Here is a 24,301-nt window from a genome sequence, read left to right on the forward strand (position 1 = left end):
GCTCGAAGTTACACATCTGCTTTTTCTTGAATTTATTTACTTTTATTTTCTATCGAGGTAAGAGATAGGGGTGTCAATTTAGGACCAGAACCGGAACCGGACCACCCAATAGCTTATTGGGACGAATATGGTTCTAGTGATATACTATTGGTCTGGGCCGGTTTTGATCCGGGTCTCCTAATGGTTCTAGAATCAATAGCCCATTAAGGACCCGGTAGCACCATAACCGTTGGAACCAGATGATATGTAAACAAATTGAATGGAAAATTAGATCTCTAAAATCCTAAAAGGCTTTAAACCGTAACCTATAAATAGTTAAATTGCTTGGGACTTTTAACTGGAGCTCTTTTGTTGGGACCAGGATCCTCTACAATACCGGCGGGGCGGCAGTGCACATCCGACGGCACAGCAGAGGCCAGGTGGCACACATGGCCTCTGCTGTACCGTCAGATGTACACTGCCGCCCCACCGGTATTGTAGAGGATTTTTATCCCTTTTGTTGCTCTTTAAATCATATTTACATGAGTTGAGTTTGAAATGGAAATTATGAACTCTTAAAGCTATCCCTTTATTTATATATGCTGTCCCTTTATTTATATATGCATCAATGTCTTTATTTTGGGCTTTACAAGACTATATCTATGTATGATGAAGCTTCCGTTTTCCTAGAGAAATTCTCATTGTCCTTGTTTTGGGCTCAATAATGATTGGAACCAATTAAAAACAGGAACCGGACCACCCATTAGTTAACGATCCTAGGTCTCAAATTTGGATCCGGTAAGCTTATTGGTCCGGTTATGATCTTGACACCTTAGAGCCAGAACCGCTAAGGATTTGGACCAATAGCCCATAACTGGACCAATTGACACCCCTAGTAAGAGAGATGATATGTTGACTATTAAAACCATTTTAGACTTTGTTTTTTGATTTGTTAGGGCACTATATCAGCATATCAATTTCGAAAAAAATGAATTATATTTTAGTGGGAATGTTCTCGTAGAAGAACAGAGGTCTTTATGTATGGTTTTGATTGTTTAAATCATATCTAATTACTTGGAAACTAAGCTCTTTGATCCTAGAGTTAAATATAGGGGATTAAAATATTTAGTTGATAGAGTGGAGAGCCGTTTGACAACATGGAAAACAAATTTGTTAACTCATGTGGGTAGAAGTGTGTTGATCCAATCAGTCTTATTTGCTATACCCACATACTGAATTGTTGGAAATATATCATCCAATCATACATGAGAGATAGAAAGAAAACTTGAGAGAAACCGAGTACAAGAGAGAGTGTGTAACAACACTTGTAATTCTGATATAAAAGTGTCCAAAAACATCCTCTATATAAAGAGATTAAGGCCTTTGAAGTATCCTTCCCAAGGGATGTGTTCCTTCAAGAGACACAACAGAAAAAATCGAAATCGGTCCAAGGGATGTGTCCCTTTAAGAGACAGCGGAAAAAGTTGACATCGATCAAAATCAATCAACCTCGGACAGAACCGGAAACACAAAGGTATTTTGAAACTTCATTCTATAAAATACAACAATGCAGTACTTTTCCTATCTGAAAAGTGCTTGTGACAAATTGATTAGGAGGAGGAGGAGGAGATGTGGGTAATAAAAAAGAGTATTTAACTGCTTGGAAGAATGTTTGCCTAAGCACTTTGGTGGTCTCGGTCTTAAGAAGCCTGAAATTCATAAGAAAGCTAGCTTGGAGGCTGTTGAATGTTGACAATTGACTCTGGTCTTCAATCTTGAAGGCTAAGTACTTCAATTCTAAGTCCTTGTTAGTTGTTTCGGTATAGTAATCAAGTTATTTTTTGGAATCGAAAACCACATCATTTAGAAGTTTTACACAATGTCTCTTGTTGGACTTTAACTTGCCCCTTATTTTCACTAAAATTCTATCCAACTTTTTAAATGAAGTCTGATAGATTGTCTTTGGCTTTGCATTCTAGGTCAATTTCGCATTCTCGGGTTATAAAAATAGTAACCTACAAATACGAAATCGACCTAGAATGCATTCCAAAAATACATACCAAACACAACCTTAATGTTTACACAACTGAAGCTGGGTGGGCGTTCTTGATTATTCATAGAAGGCAGTTCACAATTGTTGGTTTTGGATCTGGTTTCATAGGTTACAAGACAAAAAGCAAAAATCAAAGGGATCTTAGTAGCAGTGCAGGAACATCATGCAACACTGCAAGTGTTAACTAACTCTTCTACATTGGTATCTCTCTTACCTAAGACTACTAGTTGGTATGGCCCTTGGGGTCTTGTAAGTTGTTCTTTGACATTTCTATGTTAAGTAATAATTTTAAGGGAGCGGATTAGACACGTCGTTGGCTTTCTTGGAGCTAGTGGTTGTGTTCAATGGAGAAGATGGGATGGGGATCGCAGGAAGTCAATTCCATAGGGGTGGGAGAGAGACAGACTTAAGCTAGGTACATCGTCCACATGTTCTCCTTTACCCTTATTAATTTTGAACACTTTTGATGTGAGATGTAATGAAAACAATGGGATAAAGTTCATTAGATTTTTTGCACATCAGGCCAAGGTTAGGAAGCTGAATATGGTGGTATATGAAAATAGGGAAAATGAATGCCACCCAGTCGTACGTCTGGTTGTGTACCTTCACTCAGACATAGTCGAGGGTGAAATGATCGCCCTGCCCCCATGGAATGGTAGGGATGTGTCGATCATTTCGTGCCCAGCTCGATCGGGTGGCGTTGTTTCTCCCATGAGAATATTGATGATGTTTTTTTTTTTTTTTTTTTTTTTTTGTTTTTTAGTTTTTTAAATAGTTTCAAGGTTTTTTTCTTCTATTAAAAAAAAAGATAACAATTGAGAATAATTAAGCCCAACTAAAACAACCTGTGCCGACCCATTGACCAAGGTTTAAAAAATCGATGAATTTGATAGGGAATCAGCCGATTCGTATCAAAATCATTTTTACTGCTCTGGATCAAAATATTCATCCGAAATTCCTCCAATTTCTAATCAATTCTGGGGTTAATCGGATTGATTCTGGCCGATTCCAATCCGATATGAATTGGAATCGGCTATAACCAATTCAGCCGATTCCTGATTTTAAAACCTTGTCATTAACACCCCTGTTAAAACATGGAAAATTATCACCTCAATTTTTCTGCCCGTCAATTTTCTCAATTCCCTCTAATAGAGGGAGGTGGACCCCACCTGAACAGTGTATTCGGATAAGGGGTAGGATGATCATTTTTACCCTCCTATTAGATGGAATTGAAGAAATTGAGGGACTGACAAATTGAGGGGATAAAGATCCCTAAAACATCTTTTTTTTTTTTTTTTTTTTCCTTCATTAATTAAATTTAAATAAATTGTGCTGATGCCACGAATGACGTCAAAGAGTTCCAAATCAATTCGGCCTGCATCTCTCCCCAGTCCTCACTATAAAAGAGAGCTGACATTTCTCTTCATCCCAAGCCCAAGGCAAAGGTAGAGATGGCAGGGCCTCAATGCTGTGCAAACCCACCTGCCCTAAACCCAAACTCTGGGGAAGGAACAGTTAAAGAATTTGGAGGACTCTTGAGCTACATCACTGGTTCATTAGATTCCAAGGCTGCAATCCTTCTTGTCTCTGATGTATTTGGTAACTACCACCCAACTTCAACACTTCCATCTTTACTTTTCATGTTCATGTTCTTCTCCCTCCCTCAAATTTGTTTTAAGATAGTTTCTTTTCATGGGTTGGTTCATGAACACTCCTCAGACCTAAATTGGTATATATAGTGATTGGTTGCATAGTTCTATCTTTTATTTCAATTTCATGATTTAATTCTTTTTCAAGATGGGCAATTGCTAGAACAATTATCAATGGAACTAAACTGGGATTCAGACAAGGAAATGAATATATAAAGACTGGGTTTATATATAGATTTGTTGAATTTTATCTTTCTCTTTCTCGTAATTATCTGAACTCTACATTCCTGATCTTTGCAGGATTTGAAGCACCAAACTTGAGGTATAACAGATTTTTGACACTGCTTTTCACCACTAATTTGATAAGGACTTCTGTAATAACCAGCATGAAATGCTTAATATCTTTACCTTGTGCTTCTCTTTCTATTTCCATATTATTTATAGTTAACTGGAGTGTATATTTGAAGTTTCCTGGTTTATTGTTCATTTGAGTATCTGCTAATATCTTTCAAAATGTCGAAACAGTACAAACTTCAAATCCGTATAATATCCAAACAGGAAGAATTAAGACAAGTTTCATCTGATCTGGTTGGTTTTTTTGTTATGATTTCCTTTTATGTTCTTCCTCTGTTTAACTTGCTGCTAGATAGAAAACCAACAATGGGGATTAGGATACGGGTTCTAATTTACAAACCTCCATTTTGGTAGGCAGTATTACTCAGCTCATGGCTTGTTTGCTTTACAGTTTCAAAATGGAAAATGTTGGGACATTTATTTTTGTTGATAAATCTTCTTCTTCCTAGCATGAACAATGGTGAATTTATTGGTTGATTTAGCTCCAAAAAAAATATCATCTATACATGGAATCTAATACCGATAGTATTATATTGTATAGGAAGCTAGCAGACAAAATTGCCGCTGCAGGATACTATGTGGTGGTTCCTGAGTTCATGCATGGAGATCCCTATGATCCTGATAATACTGAGAGACCTGTATTGGTCTGGATAAAAGACCATGGAGTGGTTAGTTTCTTCATTTTATTGATAACATTTTGAATTCATTATTAATTGCATTTCTTTATCAGTTATATTCCTCGCGAGTTGCTTTTAGACAAAATACAACAAGATACTTGGCAGGAAAATACTATGATGACCACTTGGTTTACCAGTTTAACAATTCAGATTTTTCAGTTAGTACCACCTATAAAAATCATACCCAGACAACCAGTCAGATATCATGATCTTATATAATTAGTTAAGTTGCATTATTTTCATTTGTTTTAGCTCCAGTTTGAGCCATTGACAGTTTCTTGGCATATTTAGGTTATGTACATCAATTATTTACTTGGAAGCTCTGTATTTTCTCTCCCCATTTCATTTTTGTATTGGACAATATGGATATCATTATGCCTGCTGGATCAGATTTATCAAGATTTTTAACCATACTATAATTCTAAAAGTTTTAAGATGCAATGGCATAATATTCTTCCTGTAGGACAAAGGATTTGAGGAGGCTAAACCAATTGTTTCAGCTATAAAAAGTAAAGGCTTTTCCACTATTGGGGCTGCCGGGTTTTGCTGGGGCGGTGAGACATCTTCATCTTTTCTTGGCATTTTAAATAATTCATTCTCTCAAACATTTCCTTAATATTATCTACCAGCACAGCTATATAAGATACTTCTCGAATTTAATGTCAGGCAAGGTGGTTGTGGAACTAGCAAAGTCCGGTTACATCCAAGCTGCAGTGCTTTGCCATCCTGGACTTGTCACTATTGATGACTTCAAGGGTGTGAATTTTGACAAAAAAAATTTTCCACATTGTAGCATTATTTCATCAAATTGATACATTGTGCCAGTGGTTTGCGAGAGATTTGATATTCTTTTAGCTCTTAAAGGTGCTAATCATTTACTGGTTTTTTTTGGCTCTGACCTAATGAACAATCAACAATGGTTGTGTTTTTTTCAGAGGTTAAGGCTCCCATTGCTGTACTTGGAGCTGAAATTGATGAGTATTCTCCCCCAGAACTTTTGGAACAATTTGAGGGGGTTTTATCGGTAATGGGCACAAAAAATTTATTGTTTTTGATGTTGTGGGTGTTAATTTCTTCTTGCTGTTGAGCTTTGTCGCCTGATAGACTTGGGTTTTCATTTTGTTTATTACAAATTACTACAGTTTAGTAATGTTATTTAATTACTGTGTTTCTTTTTCATACTATTATAGGACAGGCTATTAGATCACTATTGTCATCTTTCCAATCCATTAGTGTGAAGCAGATACCCCAGCTAGGAAGGCGCTGTCCATCATGTGTAGGACAGAATGGCCACATTCCATTCCTTGGTTTCAAGACTTTGTACGTCTGAAGCTTTAGGCTGTACACATGGTTATCCTATTCAGTAAATTCCTTCTTGACCAAAAAAAAAAAAGGGTCAGGCGTCATAGTAATGTATTCTAAGGATATTAGCCGATCTGTTAATTGTGCTGATCCCTCTCAGAGAGAAGCCGCCCCCGGGGGTTTCTATTGTACTCATACAGATGATCTTGAGACAAAATATTGCAAGTCCGGTGGAAAAACCCACTTGGATCCTTTAATGCTTTATGATTTTCTCAAATGCTCCAAAAGCAGATTTGGAAATGGAGTCCATCACATCCAAAGTCAACTTTTCCCATTTTGCATCCCTAGATCCAAGTAACAAACAGGTTAAGCTAACTGAATTGATATCTGCATTATTTTTGTGTAAACCAGGATAAGTCATGGGTGAACATAGATGATTGTGTTATTAAGAGCTTAGATACATAAAGACATCTCACTATATTGCATCTGATCAACTTTGCACAGGTTGAAGGGTATGTGAAGATATTCCCCGGGGTCATACATGGATGGACAGTGAGGTATGATGTTGAGGACAAAAAAGCTGTGGAAGCTGCCGAGGAAGCACATCAGGACATGTTGGACTGGTTTGCCAAGTATGTCAAGTAAAAGAGAAGATAAGAAGATATAGACAGCAGGAGAAACTATCCTGGGTGTAATGGCAGTCCTACTTTTCCATATTATCTGTTTTGCTCAAGAGCATTGTAAAATCATTTAAGTACTAATCTTGGTATATATGAATAAAATTTTGATTCTGAATCTTAGGCTGTGTTTGGTATGCATTCTTGGAATAGGCTATAGGTCTATAATGCATTGTGAGACCCTGTAAACGCAATTCTTTCTCTACTTTTTTCAATTCAGAATGCATTTTTGAAACAGCCTTAATGACCCACAAGTGATTTGCATCTTGTTTCATAATTTCTAACACAAAATGATATGCTTGCTGTGTACTCTTCAAAGATTGGTATCAGCTGTGACTGATACCGACACTACAACGAGGTGGTATTGATGAAACAGTTATGAACCATCGATTTTTTAAGTTAAAAAAATGGATTTTTGATCCCATATTGGACCAATATGGGCTGATGCTAGCAATACATATCGTGACCGATGCCGGCACCGTTACTGTATTAGGAATTCAGCTTTAGAAAATCCTGCAGTGTATAATATGGTTACTTGGATTGCTTAGGATTGATTAATGTATTACTACCATGCATTCAATTGAGCTGGCTTGGGAACAGGGAACTGGATTGCATCGAACCGGTTTGGAATTCCCACAAGGTCCAGCCTCTGCTTTGGCTGGCCGGGACAGGTTGATCTAAACATGATCTTGAATCCCCACGGATGGGACAACCCAAAGCTGTATTAGCGGTTTGGGTTAAGATCTCCACCGTGGTATCGTGCATGGAATCGACCTGAATTGGTTTTCAAGAACCCTAGAATCGGTTCCTATATCCAAAAATAGGGAATTTTGTAGGGTTTTTCTGTGTGAATCAGCCGTTTCGGATTTGTGGAAATTGGGATCAGTCATGGCCGATTCCAATCAGAATCGACCGATTCACCGATCTGATTCCCGATTCTTAATACCCTGATATAATCCCACTTTAATTGACATGAGTACCTTTGTAATCCAAATGGCAACCAGGGTTCGAGGAATTGGATCAGGCTAATTTTGCCGATCTGGAACATTGCTTTTAGGACTTTTCTGGCCCAATTTAGATCAAAAATTGAATCAGAATCAAATGCATTCGACTACAGGGTTTAAAAGAAAAGAACAGAATCAAACATAAAAAAATAAAATAAAACAGAATCACGGGATCAGATCCCAGATCCTGGATCGGAATTGGAATCGGTATGTGGATTAGAATCATTATGGATCGATCAAGATCCGGCTAGAATCAACCAAAATATGTCCTAACCCTAGAAATCTAGTACAAATCAACCGATCAAGATTGGTCGTAATTGGGCATCGACCGGCTCAATCCTGATCTTCAAAGTCAAACATTGACCTGTAAAGTCTCTTATCAACTATTTTTGGTTTTAAATACTCCCCAGTCCCAACTCTTGGCCATTGGATGGATTTTGAGGTTGCAAATCTGTGGCAACATCCAATGGCGCAGAAATCATGTGCATCCGTATCCCATATATGTTATCAAACCATGAGTGACTTCCTCTTCAACTTTATTTATTTATTTGTGTTTTGGAGAAAAATTCTGGGTGAGAGTGTACCGTCTACGCCCAGACATAGTCACAATGAGTGGGTAAACTGACCATCCCTAAAAGGTGGAAATCCCACCACCCTCATGATGCCAACATGCGTGGTCTCATGGCCCTCACACGCACATGGGGCATGCTCCCTCAAAGATATTCGACCCTTTTTTTTTTTTTGGGGGGGGGGGGGGAGGGAGGAGGGGAAAGCGTAGGGGCTACATGTGTGCGGCAATCAATGAGAATGCGCGCTGGCATCTTGAGGGCGGGAATTCTATCTTTCATGGGAGTGGGGCAGTCATTTCACCCCACTGTGTCTAAGGGTGTCAATTGGGACGGTTCCCAGTATTTGGGACGGTACGGTACCAGTACCGGTACCGATACCAAAAGTGTCAATCCCAGTACCGTTCCATTTAGTTAACGGAACCAAACCTAGTAATCGGGACGGTACTGGTTCTTAAACGGTTCTAGGCACTATAGAAAAAGGGAGAAAACGTTTAATTGTTTTTAACAAGGCAGGTTTATTAGTGTTGTGGAATTTTTTCACTATCATGAAATTCTACTGCTTTTTATAAAACAACTTAAATTATGAAATCATAGTTTTACTTCTTCAAACTCCCTAAGATCACATGTAATAAGTTTCTCATTTTTTAAAATCTAGAGAAGTCCTACAAAATGGAAGAATCTTGTTGTGTTTCCTCTTTGATTTTCCGAAACAAAACTCTATTTATCACACGTCACATGGTAGTATGGTACGAAGTACGAAATGCAAAAAGGAAGAACCTGATACATGTAGTTGGTCGAGGGAGGAGGGAGGAGCACTGTAGCAGGTTCTGTGAGGAGAGACGTCAAGCTACGGCTGTTGACCTATTGTTCCTTTTCGTATTCAAAAGGTAATTAGTGAAACCCTAATGAATCGTAATTCTTATATCCTTTTTTTTTAAAAAAGGAAAAAGATCTTATATACTTTCTTTTTAAACAGTACTAGTAGTTTTGGTACCATCCGATACCTAATTGGTATTTCGATACTAGTACCATTGGGAATCCTGTCCCAGAATCGTCCCATCCCATTTATCATTCGGTACCAAAATTAGATATCAGTATCATCCCATTTATTAATGGAACGGTCCGGTACCGGGTTTTAACGGAACGATTCCCGATTTCGATCCCAAATTGACACCCTTAACTATGTCTAGGCATGCCCTGCGCCCCCCCTCTCACCCACCCACAAAGCATTTTCTCTTTTTATTTTATTTTTATTTTATTATAATAGTCCTCCTCAACTTTATTGGACATCAACTTTTTTTGTCCACAAACTTTCTACCAAATTTTTGTTTGTTTGTTCACAAATCAATTCCATTTTCTTTAGTCACTCAAATATTCTAAGTAGAGTAGGATAAAATATTTATTTGTAGTATTATAAGTAATGATTTTAAAAATCTTATATGCAATAATATGTGCATGACCCTGTTTTGGTCTATCTTTGTCCATGATGCATGAAAATGGTGGCTTTAAGACATGAAGTTCATCTTTGACAAGAAAGACTATATTTATCGTCACCTGCCTGCCTAACCATATCGCTGTTGTACATGTTCTCAAATGCATCTTAAGTTTAAAATACTTTTTTGGCGTGTCGTGTCTTACATGCAGTGATTCCAGTCAAAACAACCATTATGAAATGGTCCCAGATCGATCCCCGTTGTGTAATATGTGGAAATTTTGTTGAATCCATCTAACATTTCTTCATTTCATGTGATTGGTCTTAAACATGTTTGGGTAGCAGGTCCTTTAGGATTAAGAATGGAATCTCTCTCCCATTGCTCTCTGGAACAACTTTGCATCTCTTTTCTCTCTCAATAACAATTCGACAAAGATCACCCTTAACTAGTTCTTCTCGTTTTTTTTTTATCTTAACCTATTATTTCATTTGGCACCTTAGAAATAAGGTGGGCCATGGTTTTGTTAAGCCCGATCCTAATTGGGTTCTTAAGAATATTATGGTATGGCTTCTGGATTTATGTAACCAGGATCCCTTGTGTTCACCTTGTCACCCTTTGCAATAAAATTTCTTCTTACCAAAAAAAAAAAGAAAAGAATCACAATCTTTCCTGACAAAAAAAAAAAAAAAAAAAAAAAAAAGAAAGAAAAATCATTCGTACTTAATCCTTATAACAAGTTGGATAATTCTCAAAGAGCTGAAAAGAAAATCCTTCAGTAGCATCTAGGAATCTTAACCCCCAGCCCACCCCCCCCCCCCCCCACCCCCAAAAAAAAAAAAATCACCGGGAGGGATCTACATGCCGCCGGCATGGTAATACATTAACCAAACTTAAGCAATCTAAGAAACCATATAACAAACAGGATTTACCAAAGTTGAATTCCAGCAGGCAGGTTAGCAGTTCAAACTTAAGCAATCTAAGTCTCTATATGATGTTATAAACCAAGATAATCAGAAGCAAGATTTTATTCATACCAAGATTAGTACTTATATGATTTTACACTCGTAACAATAACGCTCTCGGGCAAAACAGATAATGTCGAACATAAGACTGATACTAACACCCTGAATAGTTTCTCCTATTGTCTATATCTTATCTTCTCTTTTACTTGACAAACTTGGCAAACCAGTTCAACATGTCCTGGTGTGCTTCCTCAGCAGGTTCCACAGCTTTTTTGTCCGCAGGATCGTACCTTACTGTCCATCCATGTGCCACCCCAGGGAATATCTTCACATACCCTTCAACCTGTGCATAACCAATTTAATCACTAATCAGGATAAAAATTGTAGGCCTCACCTTATTTAGTTTAGCACTCAGACAAGAGGAGTCAAATAAGGGGGAAAAGTCGGCATGGATGGAAGTTGGTAACATGAAATTGTCACAGACTATTGTATAGAAAAGAAAAATTGACAACACGAATCCAATGGGTGATGCCAAAGAAAAGTATGTACTCTGTACTGACAAGGCTTCTGCCACCCACAGATGAAATTTTATTGCCCTATCTCAATATCTGTGGCTAAGCTCTGGAAAGTATCAATGCAGGGCATAATCTAATCCTATGATAGTTCAAAGCAAAGTTGATTTGATGAAATAGGATAATGTCTTTATGTATCTAAGCACCTCAGAACACAATCATCTGTGTTCACCGATGACATCTCCTGGTCTACACACAAAAATAAAGCAGATAACAATTCAGTTAGTTTAACCTGCTTTTCACTTGGATCTAGGGATGCAAAATGGGAAAAGTTAGACTTTGGATGTGATGTATGGTCTTCATTTCCAAATCTGCTGTTTGGAACATTTGGGAAAATCAGCATGCATCAAAGGATCCAAGTGAGTTTTTCACCGGAGTAACAAATTCTTGTCTCAAGGTCATGTGTATGAGTACAATAGAAGCTACCCCAAAAGCTAGAGCATAAGAGAATCAGGATCTCTCACCCCTCCCAGGGGGTGGCTTCTCTCTGAGAGGGATCAACAAAATGAACAGATCGGCTAATATGCTTAGAAGACACTACTATGACGCCTGTCCTCTAGGAGTATGAAAAAGGAATATAACTAATGGAAAGCATTACTAAACTGCAGCACCTTATCACAGACAAAATGAAAACCCAAGTAAATATCAAGCCACAAAGATCAACAAAGAAGAATAAACAACAAAAAATGTAATTTTTTTTGCTCATTACCGATAAAACCCCCTCAAATTGTTTCAGAAGTTCTGGGGGAGAACGCTGGTCAATTTCAGCTCCAAGCACAGCAATGGGAGCCTTCAACTCTGAAAATAACCCAACCAATTAGCAAACATAAGAGCTAGAAGAACATCATCTATCTCCCAAACCACTGGCACCATGTATAAATTAAATGAAATAATGATACAATCTGGAAGATTTAATTGTCAAAGTTCTCACCCTTGATGTCATCAACAGTGACAAATGAAGGATGGCAAAGCACTGCAGCTTGGATGTAACCGGCCTTTGCTAGTTCCACAACAACCTTGGCTGAGAAGAAATTCAAGAAGTATATTAGCTGTGCTAATAGATGGATAAGTATAATAATAACTCTATATCCATGCTGCCAAGATAATATTTAGGAAATGCTTGAGAGCATGAATTATTTGAAATGTCAAGAAAAGATGAAGAGGTCTCACCACCCCAGCAAAACCCGGCAGCACCAATAGTGGAAAAGCCTTTACTTTTTATAGCTGAAACAATTGGTTTAGCCTCCTCAAATCCTTTATCCTACAGGAAGAATATTATGCCATTGCGTCATAAAACTTTTAGCATGATAATATGGTTAAAATTCTTGATAAATATGATTCAGCAGGCATAATGATATCCACATTGTCCAGTACAAAATGAAATGGGGAGAGAAAATGCAGAGCTTCCAAGTAAATCATTGATGTACATAACCAAAAACTGGAGCTAAAACAAATGAAAATAATGCAACTTAACTAATTATATCATATATCTAGCAGCTTACTATATGTAGCTGACAAACTCATTGAACCTGATAGTTCAGTAAGTTCAGACTCTTCAAAACTGTCCACGGTGAAAAACCATGGCACTCAGCCCAGGTAATAAGCATTATCCAAAATGGCAACCTACTATGTTTGGTGTTGAACACAGATGAAAAGTGCTGTTTTTGGTGTGCAGCACACATGAAAAGTGAACAGATTGTCGGAAAAAAAAATGAAATGGTAATGTTTTGTAGCATTAAACAGGTCTAAATAGTCAAATCTAAATTAGTTATTCAGTAAAAGCAAGATTCATGATCAGGAACAAATTAATAATATTGGTGATTCAGAATCTAGACTAGAAAACTTTGACTAACATTGGTGAGCAAAGTAGTCTACCATAGTATTTTCCTGCCAAGTATCTCGTTATATATGTTTTCTATCTTAAAGCAACTTGCAAGGAATATAACTGAGAAAGAAATGCAGTTAATAATGAATTCCCATTGTTATCAATAAGATGAAGAAACTAACCACTCCATGATCTTTTAACCAGTCCATTATAGACTTCTCAGTATTATTAGGGTCATAGGGATCCCCATGCATGAACTCAGGAACCACCACATAGTATCCTGCAGCTGCAATTTTGTCTGCTAGCTTCCTTTACAATATAATAACATTGGGCATTAGTTTCTAAGTATAGATGATACTTTATGGAGCTAAATCAACCAAAAAAATTCAATATTGTTCATGCTTTCAAAAAGAAGATTAATCAACAGAAATAAATCAATAAACTGTAAAGGCACAAGTTTTCATGCACAACCGTGCATGCACACGACCAACATTAAATGCAATAAGATTGGCGTAAATGCCCATCCGAAATGACATAAACACCCCTGCCCCCACTATTTGGATTCAGAAAGGGGCCTGTTCCAACATTTTCCATGGTAAAACGATAAAGCAAACAAACCATTATCTAAGTAAGACTGCCTACCAAAACGAAGGTTTGTAAATTAGACCCCGCATCCTAATCCCCGTTGTTGGTCTTTCTATCTAGCAGCAAAGTTAAGTAGAGGAAGAAAACAGAAAAAGGAAATCAAAACACAAAACAAAACCTGATCAGATGAATTGTTGGTCTTTCTTCCTGTTTAGGTATTTTGATATCATTAAATATTGGAAGTTTGTACTGCTCCTAGTTTTGAAAAATAATAGCAGATAAACAAATGAACAATAAACCAGAAAAATTCAAACATACACTCCAGTAACATATCTTGGCCTTCTATGCCACTCTCAACCATATTTGGATGGAGCATAATATCAGGAAATGGACCTCCAAATCTCGGCCTTATCAGCAGATTTGGGATTCCATCTCTTTCGAAATTAAAGCAAAGCTGTCGTCAGTCCCTCCCTCTTCTTGTCCTGACACCCCAAGGAACAGGCTCATTGTTGTCTCCTGGGGTCTCTCTTCTGTTTCTTTAGTTGGCCCAGGTTCCTCTTAGCAGAGGCCTTTGCCTTGTGCTTCTTGTTTTGTTGTAGTCCTTTGGGGCTCTTGTAATCCTTTTCTTTTAGTTTTAAATTCTTTTATTCACCCAAAAACAACATATCTTGGAAAATCACTATTCACTACACTTCTACTTGACCGTCCCTACTAACTACAAATATATGGAAATAGAAAGAGAAGTAAATGGAAGAGATATTAAGATAGTTACAAAAGTTCTTATCAAATTAGTGGTAAAAGCAGGGTCAAGAAACTAACTGTCATACCTCAAGTTTGGTGCTTCAAATCCTGCAAAAACCATGCATGTAGAATTCAGAAAATGACAAAGAGAAAGATAAAAATTCATCAAGGCTATATGTATAAACCCAGTTAAATATGTAAATATGTAGTATTCCTTTCCTTGGCTGAATCCGTGTTAAGTACCAAAGATAGTGTTTTAGCAAATGCCCATCTCAAAATGGAATTAGAATTCACAGTGATCAATCACTACACCAATTTGGTTCTCAGGAGAAGGCCATAAAGCCAGTCCATAAATGGTGGCCTTCGGCCTGGTTCGGATAACCTCAGAGCAGGACTTGAACTGGGCATATTTCAGAAAAGAATGAATCTTAAAAAGAAAATTGAGGGAGAAGTTACCAAATACATCAGAGACGAGAAGGATTGCAGCCTTGGAATCGGATGAACCAGTGATGTAGCTCAAGAGTCCTCCAAATTCTTCAACAATCCCTTTCCCAGAATTTGGGTTTAGGGCAGGTGGGTTGTCGCAGCATTGAGGTCCTGCCATCTGTACTTTGCCTTGTTGGGTCTTGTGAGACTGATAGAAATGTAAGCTCATTATATATATAGGAGAGAGAGAGACGTCGAATTAATCCGGAATCATTTAACGTCATTCGTGACATCATGTGATGGTCCTGTACTATTTCGAGGATAGCACACCTCCTGTTTTTGTGCGCATCATGTGGCTGGGGCATCGCCATGTGTGCATAGTGGGCCCCACCGTGCACACATGGGTGGTGCCCCAGCCGCATGATGGCACTTGACCGCCCCCAATACTGGGGGCGATAAAGATCCACGTCTATATCATTACTCCATTCATTCCCTTGTTTTATAGTTAGGGTTAGCCTTACCAATTACATCTTTACCCTGTCTTTACATAGTCTCTCATTCTTACATTTTGCCTTCTCTGCCTGGCACTCCTATGCATGGTGGATGCTGTTGGGATTCCGTTGGCCTGTTCATTCCTCTCAGCGGTCCCGTTACTCAATGTCCCTCCGTTAGTCATGACATTACCTTCCCCATGCGGAGGAACCTTGTCCTCAAGGTTCAATGTCGGAAATCTCTATTGGAGAACGGTGATGTCTTCCCATGAAGCATCTTCGAGAGGGAGTCCTTGTCACTGGATGAGAGCTTGGGGTACCCACACGCCTTGCCGTAGGAGATTGCGAAAGTTTAGAACTGCTAGTGGCGAAATATCTGCAGTGGTGGTAGCAAGGTCGGGCAATGGAATGGTCTGTTCCAGTGGGGAGCCCATGCATTTCCTTAGGACGGAGACGTGAAAAACAGGGTGAATGTGTGCAGAGGTTGGCAGGTCCAAGCGATAGGCAACCTTACCAATGCGCTCGGTGATACGAAATGGACCAAAATAGCGACGATGAAGCTTAGTCGTGAGGCGTTGCGCAACCGACTGTTGACGGTAAGGTTGAAGGCGCACAAAGACCCAATCATTCACGGAAAACTCCTTCTCAATGCGATGCCGGTCAGCTTGTGTTTTCATTCTGGCCTGGGCGGGAGTCAGATTGATTTTTAGTTGCCGGAGTATGGTATCACGGTCGTGTAGCTCATGGTCTAAAGAAGCATTTGAAGAAGAACCTGGAAGATAATGCACAACAGAGGGTGGGGGTTTGCCATATAGGGCCTAAAACGGGGAAGTGCCCGTCGCCGTGTGGAGGGATGTGTTGTACCAGTACTCTGCCAAATGTAAAATTTTTACCCAGCATTGTGGCTCATCCATGACAAATCCACGAAGGTACATCTCGAGGCACCTGTTCAGAGCTTCAGACTGACCATCAGTTTCTGGGTGATAGGCGTTGCTCATCGCCAAGGTGGTGCCCTGGAGACGAAAGAGTTCTTTCCAGAAGTTGCTGGTAAACACGGGGTCTCGATCGCTAATGATGGTGCGAGGAATGCCATGTAATCGCATGATTTCAGTGGCAAAGACTTCAGCAACTTTGCTGCTAGTGAATGCATTCGGTAATGCGTAAAAGTGCCCATATTTTGTCAAACGATCAACGACCACCATGATTGCTGTCTTCCTAGCCGAAGATGGTAAACCGGTTATGAAATCCATAGCAATGTCTTCCCAGACTTGGGATGGAATCGGTAATGGCTGGAGTAATCCGACAGGGGCTGTTTGGGAGGATTTAATTTGCTGACATACTTGGCATTGGGACACAAAGCGTTTGACATCAGCACGCATACCTTTCCAATAGAAATTGGCTGCCAAACGAGAAAGGGTGCGTAAAAATCTGGCATGTCCACCCACGGTGGTTGAGTGATATTCCCGTAAAAATGCAGCACGCAAGGGGGAGTCACTAGCAACCATCAAACGATTGCGAAAGTACAAGAGACCATCATGATATGTGTACTCGACATAGGTAGAGGGGTTAGATTGTAAACCACCATAGATTTGCTGTAGGGCTGGGTGGGTGGCAACCTCAGTGCGCAACTGCTGGAGGAAATCAAAAGTGGGAGACGAGAACCCAAGAAATTCAGAGGGGGCGCGAGACAGAGCGTTGGCGACAAGGTTATCGCGACCAGGTTTATAAGAAATATCAAACACATAGCCTAGTAGCTTGGAAAGCCATCGTTGCTGTTTGGGCGTTTGAATGACCTGCTCTGTGAGATCCTTGAGGCTTCTTTGATCAGTGCGGATATGGAATTTACGGCCCAACAGGTATTGGCGCCATCGAGCCACTGCCTCAGTGATGGCATACATTTCATGGGCGTACGTGGATGCAAGCTGCATTTAAGGGCCTAATTTCTTGCTGAAGAAAGCTACGAGGTGCCCATTTTGAGACAAGACTGCCCCTATGCCGACCCCAGAGGCATCGATTTCTAGAGTAAATGGGATGGTGAAGTCGGGGAGCACAAGCACCAGGGCTGAAGTTATGGCTTGTTGTAAGGCTTGGAAGGCGGACTGTGCCTTTGAAGTCTAAGTGAAGGCGCCCTTCCGAGTAAGTCCGTGAGGGGTGCAGCAATGGTGGCATAGTGGCGAATGAAGCGCCGGTAGTACCCTGTGAGGCCGAGAAAACCACACAAGGCCTGGAGGGTTGTTGGTGGTGGCCATGCCAGTATTGCTGTGACCTTGGAGCTGTCCATTGCTACCCCTTGAGCAGATACGACGTGGCCCAAATAATTGATGGAAGTCTGGCCGAAAGCACATTTAGACATCTTGGCGTACAGTGAAATATTATGTAATATCTGTAACACTTGGAGGAGATGGTGGAGATGAGCAGTCCAAGTAGGGCTGTAAACCAATAAATCATCAAAAAAAAAAAAAGCACAAACTTGCGCAAGAATGGCCGAAACAGTGTGTTCATAAGTGCTTGGAAGGTAGAGGGGGCATTGGAGAGACCGAAGGGCATGACCAAGAATTCAAAATGCCCGTCGTGAGTCCAAAATGCCGTCTTGTGGATGTCGGCTGAAGCGATACGAATCTAATGGTAGCTTGAACGAAGGTCCAGCCTGGAGAAGTAAGAAGCACCGTGCAACTCGTCGAGGAGTTCATCCACCATAGGGATGGGGAAGCTATCTTTAATTGTCACAGCGTTGAGTGCCCTGTAATCCACGCAAAAATGCCATGTCCCATCTTTCTTCTTAACCAGCAGCACCTGGGAGGAGAAGGGGCTGGTGCTCGGCCGTATGATTCCATCTTGCAACATGGAAGCAACTAGTTTCTCGATCTTACCTTTTTGGAAATGAGGATACCTATATGGCCGGACATTAACTGGTTGAGAGTCTGGCTGCAGGGGGATGGTATGATCATGGTCTCTGGTGGGAGGAAGTCCCTGTGGGATGGCAAAGACTGAGGCAAAAGAGTGGAGTAGTTGTTGTAGATCAGTATTTGGAGGAGGAGGGGGGGCAACATGTGGCTGGACTTCCAAGTGAAACAAGGCAACACATGATCCTGTGTCCAGAAGGCGCCAGAAATGGTGGTACTATAATGGTGCTGGAGAGGGTGGAGGTTTGCCCTTGAGGATAATCCATGTAGAACCAGAGACAAAAGCAAGAGTGAGATTATTATAATCGAAGAGGTCTGGTCCCAGTTGGGCCAGCCATTGAATGCCTAGAACCAGGTCAGCACCAAACAAGGGTAAGACCTAGGCATCGATGGTAGCCGTGTAGTCATGAATGGTGACTGAGAGGCATTTAACTTCACCATTGCTGGATAAATGATCGTTGTTACCGGCCAAGACAGCCACTGCAGGAGAAGATTTGATGTGTAAGTTTAAATGGTGGGCGACGCGGCTTTGGATGAAGTTGTGTGTGCTACCACCGTCGACGAGGACCTGAATGGGGGATCCGGTGATGTAGCCAGTGAATCAGAGAGTGGTAGGGGAGGATTGACCCGCGAGAGCATGGTACGAAAGCTCCGAGTGAACGACAAGGTCCGGTACTGGTGGGCAAGGGGTCGACACTGGTGGGGAAGGGGTGAGATCCAGAGCAGAGAACTCAATGTCACCCTCAAGCGAAATGGCACATAGTGGCTCATTGTCATATTTGAGTAGGAATAACTATCGTGATTTCACCAATGACCCGGAGCAAAACGTTCATCGCAGTTGTAATAGAGCCCCTTTTCGGGGTGAGACAACGGAGTGGAAGACGGTTGGTGGTGCACTAGGGGTTTGCAATGGAAGATGAAGACGGCAGGGTTGGCAATGGAAGGGCACGAGGTGGTGGGGAAGGGCGATAGGAGAACTGTCGTAGCTCAAGGAGCCTCACTTCCTGAAGTCTAGCCAGCCCGACAGCCTGGGCCATAGATGTAGGACGGAATACAAGGACCTCGCTGTGGATCTCGGAATGGAGGCCTAAAACGAAAGTGCTAAGGAGGAAGGATGGGGAGACATTAGTAGTTCTGTTGGCCAGAGCTTCGAACTCAGACTGATAGTCAAAAACCGTGGAGGTTTGAGTGAGCTTAGACAGAGCTCCTTGGTGGTCTTCAAAGTCTGATGGGCTAAAGCAAACCTCAAGAGCACGAGTGAAGGTGAGCCAGTTTGTGAACTGTCCATGGTGATGCATCCACTGGAACCATTGTAAGGCACTACCATCCATATGGAAGGAGGAGATTAAGAGTCGTTGTTCATCGGCGATGTTGTGATAGTTGAAGAATCGTTCGGCTTTGAAGATCCAACCCAGAGGGTCGTCACCGTCAAACTGAGGGAAATCTAGATGGACTGTGCATGTCTGGATCTGCTGAACCGGAGCCTGGGGAGGTTGGAGGGACATTGAGTAACGGGACCAAGCAAAGAAGAGCCGGAGGTGCCAGGACAAAGATCCAGTGACGGAGGAGGAAGGCAGAGTGCCTGCTCCAGACGGACGTCCATGGCTGTGATGTGTAATACCAGCTCTAAAAGGGATTTTTGTTGGTTGTCTATGGTGGATTGAAGGGAGCTCAGGTGTTCACCATGGGCTGAAGAAGATTCATTGAGATGTTTGACGCTTTTGTTAAGCTTGCGTAGGCGAGTACCCTCGGCCATGGCGAGACAATCAAAGCACCAAATGTGATGGTCGTATACTATTTCGAGGATAGTACACCTCCTAAAAGAGAGAAGAAGAAGGATAAATTCAAACGTCTATATCATTACTCCATTCATTCCCTTATTTTATAGCCAGGGTTAGCCTTACCCAATTACATCTTTACCCTCCCTTTACACGTAGGCCCTCATTCTTACATTTTGTCTTCTCTGCCTAGCACTCCTACGCATGGTGGATGCCGTTGGGATTCCGTTGGCCAGCTCATTCCTCTCAGCGGTCCCGTTACTCAATGTCCCTTCGTTAGTCATGACACATCAGCTTAATTTATTCTGCCAGGCTGTGTGGTTCTTGCCCGACACTCAACATGGATGAGAATTTTTAAGTAGAAGAAGACCGTATATAATAGTAGGGTAAATGGCACCTAAAGTAGCTAACGTTTTGATAAATTATAAATTTAGATATCCGATATTTCATATATTGTGTTTCGGGTGCCTAAACTGGATTAAAATTCACTGGGTTTTTTTTTTTTTTTTTTTTTTTTTTTTTCCGGTAGAAGAAAAACGGATTAAAGCATGCTTGTTGTTCCGACAGGAACAACAAAGCAAGGATCGGATATAGGTCGAACAATCCTATCCGCAATAGATTGGGCCCTCCTTGCAAGGGTATCCGCCATAACATTAGCAACCCTTGGAATATAATGGAAATCACAAGCATCAAAATAAGAAGTAAGGTGTCTAATGTCCTCAACTATCGATAGGGATGTAAACGGATAGGATTCGGCTCGGATAGTGCAATATCCACATCCACATCCGATTAGCTTTTGGACGGATTAGTGCTAAATAGATACGAACACGAATACGGATCAGATATTTTATCCGTTTACATGTAAATATAGCTTTTCGGATAGCTGTAGTCTATCTGTATCCGCATTCATTTAGCTTTCGGACGAATTCGGATAGTGCTAAACAGATACGGACACGAATACGGATCGGATATTTTATCCATTTACATGTAAATTTAGTTTTTCGGATAGTTATAGTCTATCTGTGTCCGTATTTGTTTAGCTTTCGGACGGATTCGGATAGTGCTAAACGGATACGAACACGGATATGGAAACAGATTTTGACTATTCATTTACACCCCTAACTATCGGCCTAACAGACAATGCCGATTCCTTATCCTTCTTTTGTAAGCAAGCTATAGTCTCATGGTTGTCACTCTTCACCAGCAGCTGTAGCGCTCCTTCAGATATTGCCTCCAGAAGCCCCTCACGGATTGATAAAGCCTCACCAACCATGATGTCCGAAAAGGTAACGGGATTGGACACTGCAAATCTAGTCCGGCCATGAAGATCCCTTATAAGGAAACCAATCCCACCACGCTTTAAAATTAATTGGTTACTCAATCTTTTTATATATATTTCCTATTTTATCCTTGCATAATCATCACCTCCTCTTCTTCTTCTTCGTTAACCCCATTGTCCCCAACCCCTGTTTAGAGTTGTAAATGGATCGGATTCGGCTTGGATATGGATCAGATGTGATCGGATCCGGATATACTCTGGCCGAATACGGATACCTCTAAACGGATTCAGATGGATTCGTATTTTCGACCATCCGCTTACATCTCTGCCTTGTGTAACCCAGACCTTCATCCCCATAGCAAATACAATTCACTCTTAATACCTATCTCTTAGATCATGATTCTATTTACTTCACATTCTAGAACCTATTGAATCTTCAAAACCCCTCAAGATCATTATTTATTTAATTTTTTATTATTAAGTATTCAGATTTTTTCGGACAGATTTTTATCGAAGTATTTGAATTTTTTTTCGAAATATCTCTAAACGAATAAGTATGTTCCTAAACGGCTACTGATGCGGATCAAATTCGGATTTTCGATTATCCATTTACATCCCTACCCCCTGTTGCAACCCAACCTAATCCCACCCGACCCTAACCCCTTGTGCAATGCAACCAGCATCATCCCCAACCCTTACCATCTCTCCCTTCCCCTCCTTGCGCTTAAATTGTTCTGATATAACCTCACTGAAGAGAAAGCTTTTGGCCCAAGCTCCTATTATGACTAGGGGGTCTTTCCTGGATAGTTGGAGTTCAAACCGAGATGTTTTAGCTAACCAGAGAGGATTGGAACTTGAGGGTCACTAGGGTCGGGTGGACTATGTTGTCGTTATTCCAGTAGAAAAAATTGCTGAATTGCATGTACTGAGGTGAAGACTGAAAGGGAGTTTTATTCTTTGGCCAAACTTTTATTACAGCAAGTATCAAGTTGAGGAGGATTGTGTCTCCCACCAAAGAAAAGAGATGGAATTTGAGCTGCCTGAAATCGTAAAGGGGGGTGGGGGGGTGGGGGTGAGGATTTGGGGTTGCAGTGAGGCTGAGATCGCTGCAGGGGGTGCGGTGGGGTTACTGGGAAGCAGGGGTTGGGGAAGGAACAGAGGGAGGGGAAGACAAGGAGAGTGGGGCATGGTGGTGGTTGGATTGCAGCAGGGGTTATGGGTGGGTGGGAAGTGGGATTGGTTGGGTTGCAGTTGCTAGGGTGTGGGGGTCGATGGGGTTGCAGGAGAAAGAAGGAGGAGTGACGGTTATGTGGGTCACAGTAGTTTTTTATATTAAATTAGTTTAGGCATCCCAAACATAATACATGAAACGTCAAGTACCTAAGTTATAATTTGTCAAAACATTAGGTATCCCGAATACCATTTAGCCAAAGAGATGGTTCCCTATGCTGACACTATAGGAAAATAATTCTCTTCAATTCCCTAAAAGTGTGCAGTGTAGTAATTCGGAGTGGAGATGCCGACATGTGGCAGCTCAAACATCCAACGATGCCAAACTCGAGAAGAAAAAAACCAAATTGGAAATGAACATTAACGTTGTGGGGAAGTTGCTCTCTGATATTAACTTGTAATATTATAAATCAAGATATGATTTTAATAACATTATATTATATGCAATACTATGTGCATGACCCGACATACCTAATCCCTTCAAAATTAGATATTAAATTGTTAATTTTTTTAGACATTTCAAGAGTACTATTTTCTAGACAAACACATGTTTTGTAGAAATATAAATCCAAGGTCTCCTAGTCACATGTTAAGTTTCATCCTGCATAGAATTTGTCAAGTAACAAAATAAAAAGAGAAAATTTCACGGAGACCCCCTAAAAGTATCCAATATCTCAGAAACTTACCATACTTGGTCAAAATGTCACAGACACCCCAAACGTTAAGCACAGTTAGTACCCAAAGGTGAAATATCCATTTTACCCCTTAGTTATTTAAATAAAAGGACAAAACTGTCATTTCATCTTCTTCCCTCTATGGTTTCGGCTCCGGCGACCATCACCTGCTCCGACGACTATTACCAGCGGCTAGGCAAGGAGAAAAAAGTTTGATACAGGGATGGAGTTCCCTGAGCTAGGATCGGTAACTCCTTAGGCTTCTTCAGTAATCCGTTCCTCAAAGTCACCTGCCTGCTCGTCGAATTGTCGATCCTTCGGATCACGATCTTTCCTCTTTTTTGGCTTCTCGGCGTTCTCGGATTTACAATAATCACATAAAAAGGGACCTATATTTGTAGATCGGAGTTATGCACTTCAAGCAACAAAATCAGCTGCTGCTATAGATGTTAAGTCCCATAGCACCATTCCAACTCTAGTGGCCATACTTTTGGAACTCCCACTCACTGTTATCTAAGGGACACACTTGTCGGGTCTTGAGCCATCGGCTGATACAGTGGAAGTGAAACGCATGGTTGCACACACCCCAAGCTACCGTGCACTCCTCACTAGTCGCTCTAGCTTGATTAGCTTGACTCTCTATACAAAGATCCATAATATGATTCCTGCAAATTGCACAATTATCCACCACAATATCCCAAGCCCAAAGGGCTACGGCATTCCACTTCTTAATCTCGAATCGTCTAGGTTTCTTCGTTGAAGATGAAGGGCCGGCGCCGCTCGAACCCTCGCCGACGGGAACCATGTTAATATCGGTGTCCAGAGACGCCATGTTTGCAGCACCACACAGAGAGAATTTGGGAGAGAGATGGAAAAACCGAAATTTTTTCCCCGCTTCTCCATCACGATCTTTCCTCTCCCCATCCCTACCGCTTCAGATAGTTAGGGTTTCAATCTCGTTTTCTCTCTAAATTTGCGCTAGGAAGGAGAGTTTCAGCTGTAAGATTTGATTAGAAGACATCACCAAAAGAAAAAACGAAGAAATAAAAAGTTAAATCAGAAAACATTAGAGGAACATATAACCTAGTGAAGATGAAAAAATTAGAAATCCGAACAGAGAAATTGAAGTTTTGGGGGA

The 24,301-nt window shown here is 40.8% G+C and overlaps 3 protein-coding genes across 4 annotated transcripts; 1 reads left to right on the top strand and 2 right to left on the bottom strand.

Annotated features, from left to right (window-relative positions):
- Positions 1-3,452: 3,452 nt before the first annotated feature.
- Positions 3,453-6,812, top strand: LOC122658399 (endo-1,3;1,4-beta-D-glucanase-like). Of its 2 annotated transcripts, XM_043853340.1 has the most exons (7): positions 3,454-3,631; positions 3,982-4,003; positions 4,577-4,703; positions 5,176-5,266; positions 5,379-5,468; positions 5,648-5,736; positions 6,519-6,812. In XM_043853340.1, exons 1-7 carry the CDS (start codon positions 3,484-3,486, stop codon positions 6,657-6,659), a joined length of 708 nt encoding a protein of 235 aa, XP_043709275.1. In that variant the 5' UTR covers positions 3,454-3,483; the 3' UTR covers positions 6,660-6,812. The 2 variants fall into 2 exon arrangements, with proteins under 2 accessions (XP_043709276.1, XP_043709275.1); XM_043853341.1 differs by lacking the exon at positions 5,379-5,468 and having other exon boundaries at positions 3,453-3,631.
- Positions 6,813-10,707: 3,895 nt separating this feature from the next.
- On the bottom strand, positions 10,708-15,005 carry LOC122658400 (endo-1,3;1,4-beta-D-glucanase-like). The gene is made up of 7 exons (XM_043853342.1): positions 14,839-15,005; positions 14,469-14,490; positions 13,239-13,365; positions 12,402-12,492; positions 12,163-12,252; positions 11,941-12,029; positions 10,708-11,002 (listed from the first exon to the last, which is right to left on the bottom strand). The coding sequence occupies exons 1-7, from the start codon at positions 14,984-14,986 to the stop codon at positions 10,862-10,864; spliced, it is 708 nt and encodes a 235-aa protein (XP_043709277.1). The 5' UTR covers positions 14,987-15,005; the 3' UTR covers positions 10,708-10,861.
- An 8,504-nt stretch (positions 15,006-23,509) lies between these two features.
- LOC122658402 (RING-box protein 1a-like) lies at positions 23,510-24,065 on the bottom strand. Its single transcript, XM_043853345.1, has one exon. It carries the CDS (start codon positions 23,993-23,995, stop codon positions 23,639-23,641), a length of 357 nt encoding a protein of 118 aa, XP_043709280.1. The 5' UTR covers positions 23,996-24,065; the 3' UTR covers positions 23,510-23,638.
- Positions 24,066-24,301: the final 236 nt, after the last annotated feature.

The sequence above is a fragment of the Telopea speciosissima genome, chromosome 4, assembly GCF_018873765.1.
Source record: "Telopea speciosissima isolate NSW1024214 ecotype Mountain lineage chromosome 4, Tspe_v1, whole genome shotgun sequence".
Lineage (NCBI taxonomy): Eukaryota > Viridiplantae > Streptophyta > Magnoliopsida > Proteales > Proteaceae > Telopea > Telopea speciosissima.

Coding starts and splice junctions, on each gene's coding strand:
- LOC122658399 (XM_043853340.1), top strand. CDS start 3,484: ATGGCAGGGCCTCAATGCTGTGCAAACCCACCTGCCCTAAACCCAAAC. Junction 3,632..3,981: donor TCTTGTCTCTGATGTATTTG/GTAACTACCACC, acceptor TGATCTTTGCAG/GATTTGAAGCACCAAACTTG. Junction 5,737..6,518: donor AATTTGAGGGGGTTTTATCG/GTAATGGGCACA, acceptor AACTTTGCACAG/GTTGAAGGGTATGTGAAGAT.
- LOC122658402 (XM_043853345.1), bottom strand. CDS start 23,995: ATGGCGTCTCTGGACACCGATATTAACATGGTTCCCGTCGGCGAGGGT.
- LOC122658400 (XM_043853342.1), bottom strand. CDS start 14,986: ATGGCAGGACCTCAATGCTGCGACAACCCACCTGCCCTAAACCCAAAT. Junction 12,030..12,162: donor CACTGTTGATGACATCAAGG/GTGAGAACTTTG, acceptor GGTTATTTTCAG/AGTTGAAGGCTCCCATTGCT. Junction 11,003..11,940: donor AATTTGAGGGGGTTTTATCG/GTAATGAGCAAA, acceptor GGTTATGCACAG/GTTGAAGGGTATGTGAAGAT.